General features: G+C 38.7%; 1 protein-coding gene across 1 annotated transcript in view; it reads right to left on the reverse strand.

Annotated features, from left to right (window-relative positions):
• Positions 1 to 339: 339 nt before the first annotated feature.
• The window catches only part of LOC146141005 (stabilin-2-like), a 52,488-nt gene continuing 32,718 nt past the window's right edge, over positions 340 to 20,109 (reverse strand). Inside the window, exons 31-47 of the mRNA XM_083392777.1 lie at positions 19,882 to 20,033; positions 19,076 to 19,215; positions 17,537 to 17,678; positions 16,752 to 16,912; positions 16,148 to 16,228; positions 12,848 to 12,980; positions 10,609 to 10,764; positions 10,129 to 10,234; positions 8,876 to 8,996; positions 8,155 to 8,272; positions 6,794 to 7,019; positions 5,479 to 5,757; positions 4,650 to 4,729; positions 3,968 to 4,100; positions 2,349 to 2,564; positions 1,436 to 1,752; positions 340 to 800 (exon numbers count right to left, since the gene is read on the reverse strand). Coding sequence (XP_083248903.1) covers positions 573 to 800; positions 1,436 to 1,752; positions 2,349 to 2,564; positions 3,968 to 4,100; positions 4,650 to 4,729; positions 5,479 to 5,757; positions 6,794 to 7,019; positions 8,155 to 8,272; positions 8,876 to 8,996; positions 10,129 to 10,234; positions 10,609 to 10,764; positions 12,848 to 12,980; positions 16,148 to 16,228; positions 16,752 to 16,912; positions 17,537 to 17,678; positions 19,076 to 19,215; positions 19,882 to 20,033 — 2,789 coding nt within the window. The 3' untranslated portion in view covers positions 340 to 572. The remainder of the gene's footprint in view (positions 801 to 1,435; positions 1,753 to 2,348; positions 2,565 to 3,967; positions 4,101 to 4,649; positions 4,730 to 5,478; positions 5,758 to 6,793; positions 7,020 to 8,154; positions 8,273 to 8,875; positions 8,997 to 10,128; positions 10,235 to 10,608; positions 10,765 to 12,847; positions 12,981 to 16,147; positions 16,229 to 16,751; positions 16,913 to 17,536; positions 17,679 to 19,075; positions 19,216 to 19,881; positions 20,034 to 20,109) is intronic.

Genomic DNA, 20,109 nt, shown 5'->3' on the forward strand with positions numbered 1-20,109 from the left:
TTAAAAAATATCTTTATACTCGAAACAGCTTGGTTGTGGTATGCCATGTTCTTTATGGTTTGCATCAGGCGGAACACTGCACGAAATCTACTTTTAATACACCGATGTTTCAGTGTGTAACTTTATATGCACATCTCCTTAAGTTAAAAAGTTGACTTTGACTGGGAGTAAATTAGCTACTTTTTAAAATGGCGTTGTTTATAACACTACATAATTGTTTAAATCCATGTGAAACTCTGAACTGGACTAAACAAGGAACAGCTAGGAGCCAAAGAGTCCCGAAAAAAAACGGGATTACTAAAATGGATAAAAAAGTTGGTTGTAACTGTACAAATATATTTAAAAGTCGTAGAAATTGAGGGGGATTAAACGTTAGTTTAAAAATTAAATAATAATATTTTAAAAGCTGCGATGATCGTTTATTTTAAATACTTCTTTCTAAAATCACTATAGTTTGCAGCGATTTTTATAAATGAAGGTCAAACTATCAGTTTAACCAAAAAAACAACGGAGAACCCAATCTTAGCCCGCACCCATAAAATTAAAGAAAAATCGACGCAACAGGGCGCCCTCTAGTCGCCGATGTCGTCCAGGGCGATCAGGGCTTCTTCCTCGGCCTCGGCCGCCTCGATGGGGGAGGCTATGGACGCCGGGGGCGCCGCGGTCGCGTCGGGCGCCACGCTCTCGTAGTGCTCGCTGAAGCCGGTTGAGTCGTAGGCGGGGTTCATAACGCCGAATCCCCGCGGGGGGTCGTCGAACGCGTCCTCAGTGCTTCGGCTCGTCAGACCGGCACGCTCCTGCTGGAAAAGTTACAGCAATAAATATACAGGTTGGAACAACTTAGTGCTCGCAGATATTAAGACGAGCTTTTCGGACTGGTGTTCGTTTGACCAGCTTCATGTGTATTTGGTGGAGAGACAATACCACAACGTTGTAACGACTTGACTTGATTTAAGTCTTTTGGGCAAATGACTTGGCTTGGCTTAGTTGTAGTACTACTTCGCCCACTCCTACACGTACACCGACACGCGCCTACAGACGCACCTCGAGCGAGTTAAGAAGAAGCAACTACCCTTACTTAAAAACAACAACATATTTTTGCTTTCACTTAAGATGATACAAGTTCGTATCGAAACGACTTTATCAAGACGATGTCTATTTACTTGACCTTTTTTGGCTTCGTGATTCATTATCAAGCTACATAACAGATCCGTGTATAGTGGACCTAAGATAAAATTAATTACATTTTAAAACACGATGTTGCTACCAGGCATAGTATATACTGAAAATAAGTTCTTCTGGTATATATTTGTTTGTCCAACATTTCGGCTAACTATCAAGAAAGCCTTCATCAGGAAATGCAACCCACCACGCTTAATTGCACCAAAACACCACCCGATTAAACCAACACCGCCGTTTACCTGGCCAAACTTACCGAGAGAGGATGAAAGACGAATGCACTTGATCTCTTCTTCCAGTAGATTGCGATGACAGCCAGCAGCAAAATCAGCACTATACCCACGGCTATCCCAACCTTCACCCCGTTACCCGATGAGGCAGCTTTGGCCGGGGGGCGTTTCGGGGGTCCAACGCTTGTTTTGGGCCCCAAGGTACTCTGAGTTGCGTTGGGGCCGGGGGTCGAGTTCACCGGGAGTCCACCCCCGTCGATTGGGGGCTTTCCCGACTGGGGTGATTGCGTCGGGGGCTTTGGGGTGCTGGTCGATGAAGAACCGGGGGCAGGGGAGTTTGACACTGAAGAAAAATATTGCAGTTATTTTTTATTGTTGGAATTATATATATTTTTTTATTTAGTTTTTTTGTTGGTTTTTGCATACGACGTTTTGTGGATTGGTTACTGTAAGACCCTTTTCGTTGGACTATCAAATATGCAATAGCAAATCAAAGTATATTGGTGCTAACAAAGTGTGCATTTGTGTTTATTCAGCATGTTAACCGTAACTGTATCAAGAAAATAATTGCCCACACTTATAAAAACAGTACACTACCAAGTTTGCCTGTTGTTTTGCCGGTACACTGCCAACTTTCGTCGTTATTAAACCCATACCACACCGCTTTAAGTCGTTATTAAACTCGTACATTATTAACTTTCGCCGTTATTAAACCCGTACACTACCAACTTTCGCCGTTATTAAACCCTGTACCCTACTACTTTACGTCGTTATTAAACCCTGTACCCTACCGCTTTACTTCGTTATTAAAGCCTGTACCCTACCAACTTTCGCCGTTATTAAACCCGTACACTACCAACTTTTGCGGTTATTAAACCCTGTACCCTACCGCTTTACGTCGTTATTAAACCCATAAACTACCAACGTCCGCCGTTTTACCTGATGTAGTGCTGGTCACAATCTTGCTGATCCCAGCCGGGATGACCTTCTCCATGGTGTGGATGATGCCGTTGGTTGCCACGATGTCTGCCCGTCGCATCCGCACCCCGTTGATGTAGATTGATCCATCAGGGAAGGTTTGAACCGGAAGTGGGTCACGAGAGTCAACCCGGATCGCCTTGACCTTCTGTAGCTCACTCGTGGTGAGGATTTTGCCTTGAGGAGTAGGAAATAAATTGGTGTTTTGATAAATAATTGTTGGAGGTTGTTGTAAGACGTATTGTAAGAATATTAAAGCTCATACAGAAATAGGATTATTTTCGTGAACGTTTGGTAAATCTTAAAATAATGGTTGGAGGTTGTAGTAAGACGTATAGTAAGAATATTAAAGCTCATACAGAAATAGGTTTATTTTTGTGAACGTTTGGTAAATCTTAAAATAATGGTTGGAGGTTGTAGCAAGAATATCAAAGCTCCTACAAAAGTATAGGTCTCTTTGAATGTTTCGAATAACTCTTTATTCATTTTCAAACTACTGAGAAGGCACTGATTCTAGGTATATACTGCTGAGGCAGACGGCAGAAATTGTGGGTCCAAATGGCAAAGATAAATCATTGTTTATTTATTTCCAGTAAATATAGCAAGCGCAATACGGCAACGGAAATAGGTTACACTTGCTATTGTAAAGTTTTCCGATTTAAAAGACCTTAAAATAATATCCATGAATCGATAGCGCGGCTTAGTTGACATAGCAATTGACTAAAATAAATAACTGAATGTACTTAGGTCTCGGAATGAGTACCATCGGTGTCTCTCCCACGTAAATTTTAAAACCTGTGTTTTTTTGTAGATTCTTATTCAAACGCTCGACTTTGCAAGCAACCTGGTTATATATATATACGCTAAGTAGCCTACATAAGTTAGAGTTGACACTTTAGAGTTTAAAACGAGAAATCCAGCCGCCAGTTTATCTAAGGCAGTGCTTTTCAACCCGGGGGATAGTACGCACTTGTGCGGATGAAAAAAAAATTTAATGCGGATGACAAACGTAGTGCGGATGAATGTGCGGATGAAAATGGTGCATATTATTGTTTTTATTATGTAGCCTATAATACAGTAATCAAATAAGCTGATGTGCCCACTTTTGCGTGACAGGTACAGTAATTAATATAGTCTCTCAGTATGGTTCATTACATCTTAAGCTATATAGTTTATATCGGTCAAGACTTAGGCACACAATTTTAATGCACAAATCCTTTATTTGTTATTTTACAAATAAAACTAAAGGTTACAAACTTACTGTGCTTGTTTCGTTTGGATGGGAATTTCCGAAATTAAAAAGTGCGGATGGAAATTTTAAAGGTTGAAAAGCAAGGATCCAAGGGTAAACGAAAATCTGATGTCATTGACCTTGCTACGTCAGCTAGTCAGCTAAAACTTTTTATAAGAGGTAACTACAGGTAAATCTAGTAGTTTATCGCCGGTGTCCTGTTGACATTTTAACCTAATTTCGAGTATTTTTGTAAAGGTAAGAGAAAGGGTAACGCGAAATGCCTAATATTGATGAAAACCACGAAACAAAGTTCTCAATTTCCCAACCTCTATTATTTGTTACACACCTGTCACCATATGTCGCTTTAGCACCTTGTACTTGAGCTTCCTGAACGAGATGGCGCTGTCAACTGGCACGAACAAGGTAATGTTGAAGTTGTTGCTCAGGATTTGTGGCATGTACGTCTTGCTGCGGATCAACTGAAAACGATGGGAAATTTACAGTGTGTCGCGTGCTAGTCGTAGCTATTTTTAGGACACATTTTTTGCGGGTTAGTATGTTTTAGGCTACCTTTTAGTTCTTTATAGCTTAAACATCTATTTATAAAATTATATTATCCCTAATATCCTGGAAAATCACAACACCGGGTGCCTTTAGAGGGGCCACCCGAAATCTGTTAAGTAATCAAGGATTTTGTGCAAGCAAATATGATGTGGCGCATACCAACAGGATGCAGCAGGCAATGATGATATGGTTGTTTGTTTTTTCTACTCCCATCTGAGCCTATGTATCTCAGTTGGTAGAGCGACGGTCCCGGTTTGACAGAGACTATAAGTTCGAAACCCACCACAAGCTAGTTGTTTTATGGTTTGGCTTTATTGCACAAGATTCGTAATAGTTAAACTGATTTCGGTTGGCCCCTCTGAAGGCTCACGGTGCACTATAATAGGTTAGTAGACTCTAACCAGATCGCAGTTGTGCATATTTTGGGTGTGAATGTTTCAAAAAACTGACAAATAAGACTTTACCTTCAGGAAGAACTTCCCCATGTCATATTTGCCTTCACTTAGAACTTGAAAGATGTTTCCGTTGCAAATTACACCGTCGCCTGAAAACAGGGTGAAGGTTTTAATGAAAATAATCGTTCTAACATGTGTACCAAAATGAATTGATTTGTCTTTGCATAACCCCCGTTAACAGTTATTGGCAATCCTTCTATTTTGTTATTTGCAAGTTGTCTAAAGCACGATAAATATGAAGCTATTCCGCACTGGTTGACGAGGTAGGTATTTAGAAGCGGCATTAGGACTAATTGTACTTGTATTTTAAACTTATTGGTGAGGTAAATTGAGAATTCTTCTAACAACATATGTATATCATTCATGTCAGGTTGGAATAGCTAGTCAGTGAATGTTTTACTTAGCGTTTAAGTTTTTCGAAACTATCTGCACTTTCCTTTCACATGGATGGATCTCGTTATGTTTCTGCTATCGAATTGTGTGTTTCTGTTTGTTCAACAAATACCTTTTCTTCTTCGTCTAATTAAATCTGGTCTTATTTTATCCTTCTCAAATTTGAGAACTCGCATGAGGCTGCTTTTAAATTGGCTTGATTTGCGTGTTATCTTTCGATTAATGGACAGGGAACGGGAAACACAATAATTGGTGGAGCACAGGATAAATATATATTGTAGTTCAGCAGTGTTGTCATGACGTAAGGTAATGATTTGACACTGGACGTATTTTGCGTAAAATGACTTGACTTAGTTCTTCTAGGAAAATGACTTGGCTTGAAATAAGGTTTTTAATTTAGCACTATAAATACGTATTTTAAAATTTAAAACACAAAAAAGCTTACCGACGTAGCCCTTTTTGCAGGAACACTTGACTCCCTGTAGCGGGAACTGTTCCGACTGGCAGACAGCCATGCGGTGACATCCACCGTTCTCAACCGCGCAGGAGCGGGGTAATCCGCTGGTTGGGTCACACTGTCTCACCCCGTCCCCCGAATACCCCGGCAGGCACTCGCAGCGGGTAACGTTGGGGCCGGCGTATACGCAGCGGGCACTCGCGTGACATTTTGGGGGGTTGGTTACCCCCTGGCAAGGGTCTGTGCCCTCGCAAACGAAACCGTCCCCTGTGAAACGATTGAAGTGTGTTGGTATTAGTAAAAACGCGGATCCGTATTTTTTTCTTAAATATTATTTTTATGGTGATAATGTAATATTGTATTGGTATATATCAGTGCATGAGTGTATTGGAAATGCAATGTGAAGCACTGGTAAAACACAGTACGGCTATACAGTATTATGTAGGATTGTGTAAAGTTTCATACATATTTCAATAAAATTAGGACAATTTTTTGCTTGCGTTTTAATATTTCTTCATGGTTGTAATTAATTTTTACGAAGGTATATTTAACCAACTTTGCGATGAAATGTTGCTCAAAGAGCATCTATATTAGAACAGTTGTATGATATTGTGCAACGTTTTACAGCCAAAGGATGTTTTTGGCAAAAGTGTTTCTACCATCCATTTTATCAATAGTCGAAAACTACAAACTGTTTCACGTGTAAGATGAAACTAATACAAGTAGCTAAAAGATTGCCAGCGTCAGATTTGAGCCAACTTCTATTTGAACAAGAGACAGATGATGCCTTATTTTGTGTCAGAATATATCTTTCTTGTAAACGACTAGAACTTATGAATGACCGACTTTGATGAATACAGGAAAGTCATTGTCGTCATTTAGGTGTGAGGGCGAGAAGATACCTTCTTATGTTACACATTAAGTTTGCCATTGAACTTAAATGAAGTTGATCTTTTTAAAACTAACCCGTTACATCATCTTGAAATCCTTCAAAACAATTAAAACATTGCCCTGGGCCAATTTACTTAAAATAGCACCCTATAGATATAGATTGCCAGTTTTAGATTTTAGCCAATTTTACTAAAATTTGGTAAATCTTTTAAAGTATTTAAAACAAATCCTTAACATCACCTTGGAAGCCTTTAAAACAATCTAAACGTTGCCCTGAACTAATTTACTAAAAATAGCACCCCGTAGATTGCCAGTTTCAGATTTTAGCTAATTTTACTAAAATTCAGTCGATAAAACGTACCCTCAACATCACCATGAAAGCCTACAAAAGAATCGAAAATATTGTCCTGACCTGTATAGGTGGGTAAGCAGGTACATGTGACCCTCTTGTTGTCCACTTGGCGACAACGGGCGTGGGGCGAACAGCCTCCGTTCGGTTTCTCCCCGCAAAGGTCTGGAACGTCGCAGCTCACTGTACCAAATCCCCTGTATTCTGGCCTGCATATGCACACGCCGCCCTCCACACAAACCGCGTTCTCAACACAGGGCGTTGTACAGTTGGCTGGGTGAACGAGTTTCTTTAAAAAGTAGGTGCATTAGAGAAGTACGTTAATTTTTGTGGCTATAGGGCCTATTTTTTTGTTGACGGATGTCTAATTTCAATTTTACGCTCGGTTATGTCTGTCGGTTCATCTAAATGACCGAAAGATGCCGTCAAAACTGTGCACACTTTTTTCACGATGTGCGTACATTTTGAAAATCTTTTTAGAATGTGTGCATATCTAAAATGACGTGACGTTAAAAAAGTGCGCACTTTTTTTTCGGAATGCGCGTACATTTTTGAGTTACTGTAGAGTTAAGGTTGTGCCTGGATTGCCAATTTCAAAATGCGCGCACATTGTTGAAGGCATTTTTAAATGTGCGCACATTCTGAAAAAAACGGCACCCTTTTTAACGCCATTTTAAGTATGCGCACATTCTTAAAATCTTTCTTAAATATACGCACATTGTGAAAAAAGTGTGCACATTTTTGATGGCATTTTCAAAATGCCTTTAAAATTGTGGGCACTTTTTGCACTATTTCGTGCAACAGTTTTGAGCATATAGTGGGGCTCATCATATTTTCCATAATGGGCCAGATAACCGTAAAAGCACTGTTTTGCTGCTGTGGTTCACATAGGTAGATTAAGCGAGATAGGTTCTAAGCAAGATTGTTCAATTAACGAGAATATGCTATTATTTCAGCTTTATTAACGTATACGCTGTGACCTAAAGAACTAGTAACCAACTAACAATTTAACCACTTATAGTTAGAAAACCCACACATGAAACAGACCTTTAAATGAAACCGAAAAAAAAACGATATTGCAGAAACAAAAATAAGCAAAGGGTCGTGAAGCCCTTATTACCTTCACAAGCGTTTACGGTTATTTTTTATAGACCTTGCGGCAGCTAATAGATTGCACTTTAAATGGCGAAAGTTTTATTGCATTGATTCGAAAGATAAACAAGCCATTAGATAATATGTCTTTGTATCAACACGCCCCAGTCTCCCCTACCTTAACTAAAAATTACCGAAAACAACATACCGTAAGCAAATCATTTTGTATGAAAAAAATAATTTGACTAAAATACTTCAAGTCAAGTCATTTGCCGGAAAGACTTAGGTCGAGTCAAGTCATTGACTTAAGTCATTACAACACTGCTTCTTACCTTGTCACAAGCGTCTCCGGTGTAACCTTCATCGCAGAAGCAACTTCCGTCGCCATTCAAGCCTTCTGAGCACGTTCCATGGACTGAACACTTGCATTCGGCACAGGTGAAGCCGTATCTGTTAATGTACATTGTACATATAAGTACTCAGCAAGAACGTATAGGAATGATATGCTACTATCAACCGGTGATCGAGCAATTGGTGCATTAAAAGTTTAATTATAGCTGACATACAGCTGAAGGATAATAGAGAATCAAAAAAATGAAAAAATTCATTTTGTAAATTTTTGAAAATAAACTTTTGTAAAATCAAAGTATGAAGTGTTTGTTGTTTGATTTGCGACAAAAACAAACAAACAATTTTTACCTAAAAATATGAAATTAAGTGCCTGGCATGGCACCCTTGAACTCTGGTTGGACATGGCGTTTCCCTTAAGTCGTTTTTGAACAGAGCAATACTAAAAAGTGAACTTGTACACGACTAAATAATATAATCATCAGCGTCATCAATTCAGTTTAAAGGCATTTTGCACGTTTCGAATAACTTTTGATTCATTTTAACATATAAGAAAGCCCATATTAAATTAGGTAGCATTTTTAACGTTTCGAATATATATATATATATATTTACTTCCATATGGGCTTAATATTTTTTTGATGACGTCATCAAAATCTCAGTCTCAATGCGGAACAGAAATTTTCGCAAAGCTACACTGCGTACCTTCCAGTCTTGCACAATTCGCATGCATATCCCTTGAAGCCTTTGTTACAAGTACATTTTCCCGTCCCGTTGATGCCTTGGTCACACACTCCGTTGTGGTTGCACGCGTTGTCCACTCCGCCTAAAATAAAACTTATTAAATTGACAACAAAAAGGTAAACAAGCTAATTGTGATAAAATAAAAGGGCGTATCCTATGGGATTCAAAACCATTGGAAGCAAGTTTCTGCCTGTCGATCGCTATTCCTCTGACGCATATATAAACACAAAACTGAAAGTTTAAAAACTTCAGTAAAACCAGGATCAGGCACCTTTTTGAAAGGATGATATATTTCTCCTATACAGGCATCGCCAGTTCATTATTCGAATAGAATATTACTTACACGGGTTTTTAAACTTTGAGTTTTATTGTTTATTTAGGCCAAGATATTATTCAGTTGTAGCGGGGTAAAGCAAGTCAAAGGAACAGCTATACAGCACTCTTACCTTCTACATCCTGTTTATACCTAAGTCTTAATCTAAATGGAATCTATAGCAGTGTATCTTAACCTATGGGTGATGTATACGCGAAATTGAGTCACCGGCTGAATAAGTTTTATATGGTTAGATTTGTTGAGGTTGGTTCCGATAAAGATTGCTTAAAAATTTTGGAGTAAACCGTCAAAAAGTACGAATACATCAGTCATATTAATTAAATTCGAATTTATTTAATCTATTTGCCTTATGGAATAAGCAAATGTTGCCAGGCATAATATATAACGGAGGGTTGCTCTTCCAGCAGTGTATATAATAGATCGACGTTTCGACGTGCTATACAGAAGCAGTACTGACGTTGTAATGCCAATGCCGATAAGCTATCGCGCGCTCTTACACCAATGAGCGTTGGTGCGAGATTTTAATCGCACAAATTGTCGTTGTCCATTTATAAGGAATCTGTTTTGCACGATACGTCAGTATCCTGATGAAGACGTTCTGTATAGCACGTCGAAACGTCGATCTATTATATATACTGCTGGAAGAGCAACACTCCGTTATCTATTTGCCTTATGTTTTGTTGTCTAACAAAAAATTCAGTTATGAGAATTCGGTCGCCAAAGCTATTCTACTAATTCTTAAGATTTGGGTCCCTGCGCTAAAGGTGGAGAAACACTGAAATATAGTAAACCATAACTACGCAACTATACACTTAAGCTTTCGAAAAGCTTACTACCTTAATAAGACAAGGGCTTTGGAACAAGCAAATATTTATCAAACCTGGACATGGATGGCAATCCTTTGCGTAGTAATCGTCGCAACACTTCTTGGTCACCTTGTACGACACACACTTCGCTTTACACCCTTCAAAGCTTGTCGTTACGCCCTGCAAAATGTAGTTGTGGGTTGTAACAATGTTAGAAGATTCACGTCCAAGTCAAGTTTTCTTAAAGAAATGTCAAGTCAAGTTTCATTCCAAGTCATCAGTTGCCCGAGTCAAGTCCTAATTTAAAGTCTTTTTAAAGAGATGTCTAGTTAAGTCCAAGTCGAGTCAATTATCAGAGCAAGCCTACTTCAAGTTTAGTCTTTGTGATAAAAATAAAACGGTAAACTATTGAAATCGGTAAACTTATCCGATAGCAATAACTCATCTAAAAAGCGAAATAGCAACATATAGCAGACCAAACCAAATCAAAAGGCGGCCCAATCTTAGGTCGCCACCCATAGGTTTAGAAACACTGTCAAATATGATTTACTTACGGTGATTTGCCCGGTGCATGTTGCTGACTGTTCTCCGACCTTGGTAGACCCACTTGGACATCCCATCCCCCGTTCGCCACAAAAGCTACAGGTTCCCATCGTGGTGACGTTGCTTACTGCGTCACATCTTCCCCCCACCGACGGAGGCTGCAACACCTGGAAAAGCAGAAGCAGATAGGTTTATAAGCTTGAATAATTTCGTTAAGGCCCAATTACACTACAACTGCACTGAGCGGAGCTGAGCTGCACTGGGCGTGAAATTATTTTCACTACAGCTGCGCTGAGCTGAGCTGGGTGTAAAAATCGCTCCAAAACGTAACTTTTTGGATAGTTGCACTGGGCTTGAGTTTAGCAAAGCGTGAAAATAGCTCCAAAGCGTATTTTTTCCAGCTGCACGGGGCTTGAGTTAAGCGTGAAAAGCTCGAAACAATAGAATTTAAATGCAAATTACGCTTTGCTCAGCTCAGTGCAGCTGTAGTGTAAACGGGCCTTTATGCTGTAGTTTAAGACTTTAGAGTATTGTTAGTGCTGTCAATAAGTCATTTTGAAAGGTCCAGGGGCGGATCCAAGAGGATGGCCATGGTCTTATCAAACTGCATTTATTTTTGGCCTATTTAAACTACATAAATCCAAAATTCCAACTTCTTACGCCTAAAATTTTACCTACGTACATCTAAAAACTTACCTACGTAAATCCACAATTTTAAATACCGGTATACTCGAAAATTGAACTACGTTAATCCAATTTTACAACTACGCAAATCTAAAAATTTAACTAAAAAAATTAAAATTTAACCAAAAAAAAAAATACATTAAAAAATTTAACTACGCAAATCTAAAAATTTTACTACGTAAAGCCAAAATTTTAACTATACGTAAATTTAAAAATATATCGAATTTGAATTTAGTTTCTAGTATGCCTTTACCCATCTAAAAAAATTGTTGTAGCCAAAAGGCATCGTTCGTCTCATCTCACCGTCGAAATTGAAAACTTGGAAAATTTAAACGATGTAACGTTTTTTTATGTAATGGTAAACTTAAACAATATAAAGGCGATTCGCTTTGCGCGAATCAAAAACATCTTTGTAATGTAGCTTTTGTATTGAAAGTAAAGCCACTTTAATTTTAAAGGTTAACAAAATAAACAAACTGTGTGATGTTGTAAAGCAGACCTGGGCAAAGTACTGCCCCCCCCCCGCCAAGTATTCCAATCCGGCCCGCGGCTCACTTTCTTAAAATACAAACCAGGGCGACTTTCTACATGTTTGTTGAAACATAAAGATTCACTTTTTCCAGGGTTGAATCTATATTATGTCCCCGCCAAACTCCATTTACAGCCTGTGGAAAATGGAAATTGTTTTCGCGCTTCGCACGAACCTCTTTTGTCTTTCTCGTAAGTTTCGCTTGTTTTTGATCGTCTTTACAGACAAAAGTCGCCCTCTGCACTGTAATCGACACTCTTTCAAACAAAAGTTGTCAAACTTAGCCTTATATTTGCAAATTAATTTTTTGCGCTTCGATCAAAGGTATTTCGTTTTAAAAATACGAACGTACATTAGTATAGCGGCCGTTTTCCAACCTAATGTGGTTAATGCCATGTTTGTGTTACTCCCGATTTGTACTGTCTTATCAATATGTGCATTGTGGGAAACACATCGGCCACTGAAAGCTTTAAAAGCAAAAAAGGCATTGTAAGTTATTGTGTGCAAGATTTCACGTATTTAACCTTGAGTTATTTAACCTAGGGTTAATGCCCACAAACAATTGACAATGCCAAGATATTAAGGAATGCACATATATTTTATCTGTGCTCAATGCGTCATAAAAGCACCCTCCAAATCGAATTAAAGTTTGCATTTTAAACAGAACACCCGCGATTTTTCGCCCAACTCCCAAAGTAGTAACAGGTCTTCGTTAGCTTACCTATTTTATAGCGTCATGGTATAACGTCATATGCCTTGTATTTGAGATCCTATTTTTGACCCGGCCCGCCGCAACATTTTCTGTTTCTCATGCGGCCCGCGGTAAAACATAATTGCCCTGTTCTAAAGCCTACTTTTTATTACGTGGTATTGGACGTCAAATTACGACGTAACTTGTGACATATATGAAAAATTGTCATGTGGAATGAGGGCCACCACTCATGAAAGGTTGAGAACCACTGGCCAATACCAACAATCCTTAAACCAAACAATAAAATCCTGTAGGTAACAAGTGCCAATTAGAACCTTTCACTTACCTTATCTATCAGGTAGAGTGCAGATGGCGGTGACTCTGGTGCGAGACTTTTGGAAAGAAAGCGAATCGCTTTGGCCTCTCCACCGTTCAGAATAAAGCTTCCTTTGGCGTCCGGCGAACATCCGATAGCAACGCTAAAAAATGATGGATTTTAGGTTACGAATGTACGTTTTACCAATCTTTGCTTTAACATTTGCACTACGTACAGGGGTTAACGAGCGTGTGCATTCCAGGTTGCTTCTTGACGTCAAAATAAATTTGAAACAAATAATCTGAAAGACTGTATCACGTAATAAGAATATCAAAGCCCATACAGAAGTAGGTATCATTTTGGACGTTTCGAATAACTCTTTATTCATTTTCAACATAGAGAGAAGTCACTGATGGAAGTGTATATATAGTGCAAAGGCAGACATCAGAAAGAAGGAAATGTGGATAGACACATAATCTAAACCGGATGTGCGGCGATTAGAAGGTATAGGTCGCCGATAGCAGATAAGGCCATCCACGTGATCAGATGTTGAAAAGATAGAGTGGTATAGAAGCTTGGTCTGCGTTAATTTCCGGGTTGTGCCGTGTTATTTCAACAGTTTCCTTAATCAAAAGACGACGCCAACACCGACTTGTCGCAAGAATCTTGGGGTTTTTAAAATCGTTTTTGTGACCAGGATTTTGATGCAAATGCCTTGCCACGTCTGTGTCCTGCGTGGACCGTGATGAAGGGTCGTGGTTGTCCATACGCACTTGTAGGTTACGCTTGGTTTGTCCAATATAAGTAGATCCGCACGAACATTGCACTTTGTATATAACTCCTGAACGACGTAACACATGCTGGTGGTCCTTGTGTATAAAAAACGAACTGATAGGTGTGGTTTCGTGGCTGAAAATAAATTTGACTTTATTTTCGGTGTTGCGCGCTACGAAGGTAGCAAGTTCTTTGCATATGTTCATCGATGTTTTACCAATAAACGGGAGCTTCATTGTGATGGTATACAATGTTTTGTTTTCTTCGTGCTCTACCATTTTGTTTTGCACGTCCTTGTGTTTTTGGTCAAGAAACCTGTAAATGGCAGTATCAATAAACTGCTTGGGGTAACCATTCATCATCAACATTTTTGAAATATTGCGAAATTCGTGGTGCATCCCAATGAAAGTGTTACAAATTCTGTAAGCCCGGTGTAATAGGCTATTTATCAGGTTGCGCTTGTATTTAAATGGCACAAAACTTGACCATCTTGTTAGGAGGCCTGTATGGGTAGGCTTGCGATATACGTGAGTGCTGTGTCCATTAGGCATTTTCTTAACCAGTACATCCAGAAAGGGCAGATTATTTTCCTTTTCCCACTCACAGGTAAACTGGATATTTGGATGGATGCCATTTAGAGTGCAGAGAAAAGCCTCAATTTCATCACTGTTGTAGAATACGGCAAAAATGTCATCTACATAGCGGCATAAAAGATGGGGTTGTGCTGGGTTTTCCACGGTTTGATCAATTAACCAGTTCATGAAAACATCAGCAAGCAGAGGGGCGATCGGGGAACCCATTGCGACGCCGTCGATCTGTGTGTAAAATTTTTGCCTAAATTGAAAAGTGATGTCATTGCAGGTCCAATTTAACATTTTCTTGAACTCAGATTTCTTGAGTCCATGAAACAGCTTAACACCTTCCTTGTATATGTTGTTGAGAATCAGGTTGGTGGTAAATTCAACTGGAATGTTAGTGAACAGGCTTTTTACATCGTAAGATACCATGACCTTGTCATACAGTTGTGTGTGGTTAACACGGTTCACAAAAATCAAAGGTATCTTTTATATTGGTGGGATGTGCGCGCAGTGGTTGTAGAACTTCACACAGCCATTCGGCACAGTCATAGCAGAAACATCCACGCGAGTCTAGAATTGGTCGAAGTGGTACGTTGACCTTATGTACTTTAGGAACGCCATACAATGTAGGGGTACGGGCAGCGGTTGGTCTAATTCTGGCGTACACGTCATCTTCCAGTTTATCATTCTTGTGTAAACGATAAAGAAACCCTTGAAAACGACTAAGCTTGGAGAGATTGTTGTCTTCCTGGGTGGTGACAAACTTGCTTGAGTCGTTTAAAACGGAATAAATCTTCTCTTCATAATCCTGGCTGTCGAGAATAACAACACCATTTCCTTTGTCTGGCTTGCAGATGGTGATGGTCTTGTCCAGACTGAGATTATGAAGGGCCGTACGTTGTTCATCGGTGATGTCCATCTCAGTGTGACGCCTTTCATGGAAGAAGGAAGATTTATATTTGCTATATAAATTCATCAGCATACGTTTGCAGTCGATTTTCTTAGCAAATCCAAGCATCGGCCTTAATTGCTGGTAAAAGTTCTCAAATTCCGTTTGTACATGGGTGTAATTGAATTTAGTAGGAAAAATACCAAAATTCAATCCTTTATTAAGTACCGTTTTTTCCACAGACGATAAGTTCTTCTTGGATAGATTAATTATGACTGCAGGCTGTGTGTCATCAAAATTGGTGACAAGTCCGAGATTTTTTAGTTTCTTGTTGTGGATGGTTCTTGTGAAAGTAACTTGTTCCCGAGAACGAACGTCTAAGAATCTGTTGACGTAGACACGCGATAAAGCCCCAATCTGTTGGTTAAGTATTAGACGAATATCTTGCTCTTCGTGCAAAAGCATGTCTATTCGTCTATGGTGCGCTTTAATCTCATTGGTCAATAAGTTCTTTCGGAAGGTGGCTGTTCTTTCACAGTGTGCAAGTTGACGTTTGTACAGCTTGAATCGTACAAACTTCGGTGTAAGATTGTAGCGTAGGCAAGTCCGTAGAAAAGATACGTCCTCGCGCTTTTTGGCAAGCTTGCGGATGGTACTCTCCAGCTTGCGAAGAGTTCTTCTCGTCTTTTCTCCATAGTGGCTGACAATAAACTTTGGAGCATAATGGTTGGAGGTTGTAGTAAGACGTAATAAGAATATCAAAGCCCATACAGAAGTAGGTATCATTTTGGACGTTTCGAATAACTCTTTATTCATTTTCAACATAGAGAGAAGTCACTGATGGAAGTGTATATATAGTGCAAAGGCACTGTATCACGTATTTGACCATAGCAATAAAGTAACTTGTCATCCGATCGGCAGGCCGCATTATCGGTCAAAAAACGGGTTGTCGAAATAAAAATATAAGTATTGAGGATTTCTACTTTGTTTCAATGGCTAGTCAAAAGGCAAAATTAATGGTTTAGTCGATACAAACAATATGTAACGTCCAAGCTTATCCCAAATTAAAATGTCTCTCCATATACTTACTCTGAGCCTTGCATTGTTGTCAGCTCCTGGAACGAAATGACGTCGGCTGGTGTGAGGAAACTCTGACGTACCATGTGGTATCTGGAAACATATAAGGCAGTTGTTGTCGCCTTTGATGTTGAAGAAGTTAATTTGCTTTTTTTAAATCACATCCTGTAAAACAGGTGTTGCTAAATGTTTCGACCCCCCCCTCCCCCACCCTCTCCAAATATTTCGATTTATTGCCACCAATTCCGTATGCTTACAGGTCGCGTTGTACAGACAGTGTTGTCATGTACATATTAATAGATGGTAGTGCAAAGAGGCCATTAAAACCCCGGAATTATGAAATCATATAGATATTTTAAAACTTAATACTAATAACAGTTTTTCAGCGAGCCTTTCTTAGAGCAACAAGTTCTTCTGGTGCTGACTACTCTATTAGAGCATATTAGGTTACTGTCAAATGCTTGTTTCGTTTAATTTAAACCATTGAAACGTCTTGCCGCTAAACAGCATTGATCTCGAATACACATCAAACCTAATCGGGCACACGCTTTTCCGTCGCTGTTTGTTTTATGGAGGGACATAAAACAGACAGATTGGCACAGTTTGCGGATCATACCTGGCGTATTCTTTCGCTACTTCGGGGTCAGTGGCGAGCTGACGCTTCTTGTAAGACGACAACTGGTCAAAGGCTTCGTCTGTTGGGAGAAACAAGGTCCACTGACCCTGCCGCAGTTGTGTGTCCAATATTGTTTGAGATAACGCTGTTCGACTTAGAAGCTGAAGAAAGGTAAAACAACGCTTTGGCCCAACAAGGTTAAATCATATTTTGAGATTAGGAGATATATACTTCCACCGGGTCATTTAAAAAAAACGAAATTTATTTTGGTAGTTTTTTGTATTGGAATCAACGTTGAATGTAAAAATGATTTGTCGTATAAATGTAGGCGATACCGCAAACCAGAAGCCGCATAAAGTTTAAATGCGTTCTTAAAATAACGCAAAGGTTAAACCCTTTTTTTGATCTTGCAAGGGTCAAGGTGATTTCCATTTTTAACATATTCAGTGCAACTTTTTTTTAGGTCTTAAGAAATAAATCGACCGAGCCATTCTACCAACCTCTGAACTATATTTTGGTATTTTTTAGTTTTACAATTAACGTTAAATGTGAAAAAGCTTTGTCAACCTTAGTAAAAAAATAACAGCTTCTAGAATTCAGGCTATTAAATACAATACTGAAAACCAAAATATCTATTTACAGAAAACTCCAACTTTTCGCTTGAATAAAGTAAAGATTAGCTAAGAAAGAAATACATTAAAATAATTTAATAATCTTTATTTACTGTAAAAAACACAGATTTTTGTACAGACTAGCAATTTTTTGACGCTCTGTAACACCCATACCGAAGCAAATTTGTTCAGGTTTAAAGATTCAAAGATGTCGGCTGGCTTTGGAGTTGGTGACAACGTTGCGATGTTCAGTGGTACGATGGTGTCGGTAATGCGAAGAACGTAACCGTTTGAAAACGCTTGTCCGCCATACACCCTGCAACACAGTAACTGTACAGTAAAGCGACGGTCGTGACAGATAGTGTGTATAATCGACACCAGTGATTCTGATATCGACAATGTATTCCTTCACGGAACCCATTTAAAATTGGATTCAACTGACTTCTGGGTATCGGCTGTATTTTTTAATTTTCCTGTTTTTTAAATGATAAAAGAATCCAAGTAAATCCTTAGCTAAGCCTTAATCAGTGTTACCTACGATATTTTATTTGTTACTGTCCTAAATTGGTATTGTGCAATCTAAAAGCGATTGCGTCTTACTTATCATCAGTACATCGAAAGCCATCGCAAAATAACCGAGTCTGTCAATCAATGATGCAAGAACGACAGGCTAGACCAGGGGTGGGCAAATGTATTCAATGGAAGAGCCATTTGCAGAAAATACAAGCACCAAAGAGCCTCAAAATTATTTCAATACAAAAACAATAAATAATGCAAGGCCAGCCACAAAAACAACAGAGTTGTAATATAACAAAATGGTAATATTTAACACAATAATAACGGTAATAGCAAAAAACACGCACAATATTTATTAACATCAGTCTTATATTAACTAACTCTTCGGGCTCTATATCTAGTGTTACGTCACAAACGAAATGCTGGCCTAGATAAAGAAAAAAAAGCAAGAAACGTTTATAAACGGTACTCTTGATAGCCTTTACAATTTTTTTGAAATTTTACGATTGAACTAGAAGAGCCACAAAAAACATGCCGGAGGGCCGCAGTTTGCCCACCCCTGGGCTAGACAAACAACTAGCCTACAGCGAGGTTCGAAGTCACGTCATTGATCGACATATTCGGTAATTCGGTGGATTAATAATACTAACTATCATTATTTAACATCGTGTTTTTCGAAGAATTAAGTAAGTTGGCCCAGTGTTGTAAACAAGTCATTTTGAAATGACTTAAGTACCAGTCAAGTTATTTGTAAAATAACTTAAGTCCAAGACAAGTCTTTTTGAATAAATAACAAGTCAAGTTCCAGTCCAAGTCATCAGTTGCGCAAGTCAAGTCCCAGTCAAGTCATAATTAGAGCAAGTCAACTTCAAGTCACGTCCTTGTCGTAAAAATGAAACGTTGAACTATTGGAATTTTTAAACTCGTACGATTATGAACAATAACTGCTAAAAAATGACAAAAACGCAACTTATAGCAAGCAAATTGTTTTATGTGCAAACATTTGGATAAATAGCTCAATTTTATTAAAAAAATACTTCAACCTAAGTAATTTGCCCAAAATACTTAAGTCATGTCAAGTCATTTCGCCCAAATGACTTCAGTCAAGTCAAGTCATTTGAAAACAGTGACTTAAGTGCACTTAAGTCAAGTCATATGTATATTAAATGATACAATCACCAACATAACATGTTGTACCTTTTGTTTCCGTTCACAAAGATGTTTCCGTTGCTCATTGACACGTTGATAGTGGAACCTTCCAAAGACTGTAGTGACGTTTCTCTGCCGAGTACAGTGGCGTTGAACGATCCGCATCCAACCACGTGTTTCAAGTAGAACTGTAGAATGGGTTAAAATTTATGGGATCCAAAATAATTGATAGGTTTATTGATTGCCATTTTGAAAGGATTTTGAGTTCTAGTCAATTCATTTGCAAACCAACTTAAGTTCACGTCAAGTCATTCCCAAATAGAAAATGTAATTACAAGAATTTAGTCCAAGTAAATTACATTTTAACATCCAAAACAAGAGTCAAACAAAAATAAAAACACACTTCGAGCAATATTTTACAGCGAATAAAAAAATTAGAAATTTAGGATTTTGGGTATACTTGTAATTTCTGACTTTCAAATTTAATTGAAAAAGATGATATGTTTTTTTTCCCTTTAAAGCGATATATTGTAGTTTGGTGGTCCATCCATGCGTTTTGTTGCAATCTACTGTTTTATGTTAAAGGTCAAAAGTTATAACATAAAGGAACCGGTTTTAGTTTGTTAGAGGTGAGAATTTAAATTGCTTGAACATGGTTAAAATTAATTGGACCTCTCGATCTGCAATGTAATACACTTTTTTATCAAGAGCTCAGTGGCTTCATGTTGGGGGTGTTTACTCCTCCCGTAAAGATGAATATGACTGTCACTTAGTTGAGTTGTCCCAGGAAAAGCCAAAAAGCCAACTAAAGATTTTTGCTACCCCACATTAAGTTGGGGCCCTTTCTTACTTACGTCGGTAAAATTGAGCTTCATCGAAGCGCTGTCGGTAATGTTGGGAAGAAATAGCGTCATAGGACCAGGCGATCCAAGGATTCTGCGCATAAATTGGGACGCGAAAATCCACGAGGTGGCGCTGTCGCTGCGCAGCTCCTGGTAAATCGTTCCTGGGAATTTTCACGTTAAATAATTCGTTTATGGATAGACATACTGTCATATTATATCCAACAATTAATTACATGA

Source organism: Ascidiella aspersa, chromosome 6 (genome assembly GCF_963924565.1).
Source record: "Ascidiella aspersa chromosome 6, kaAscAspe10.2, whole genome shotgun sequence".
Taxonomy (NCBI): Eukaryota; Metazoa; Chordata; class Ascidiacea; order Phlebobranchia; family Ascidiidae; genus Ascidiella; species Ascidiella aspersa.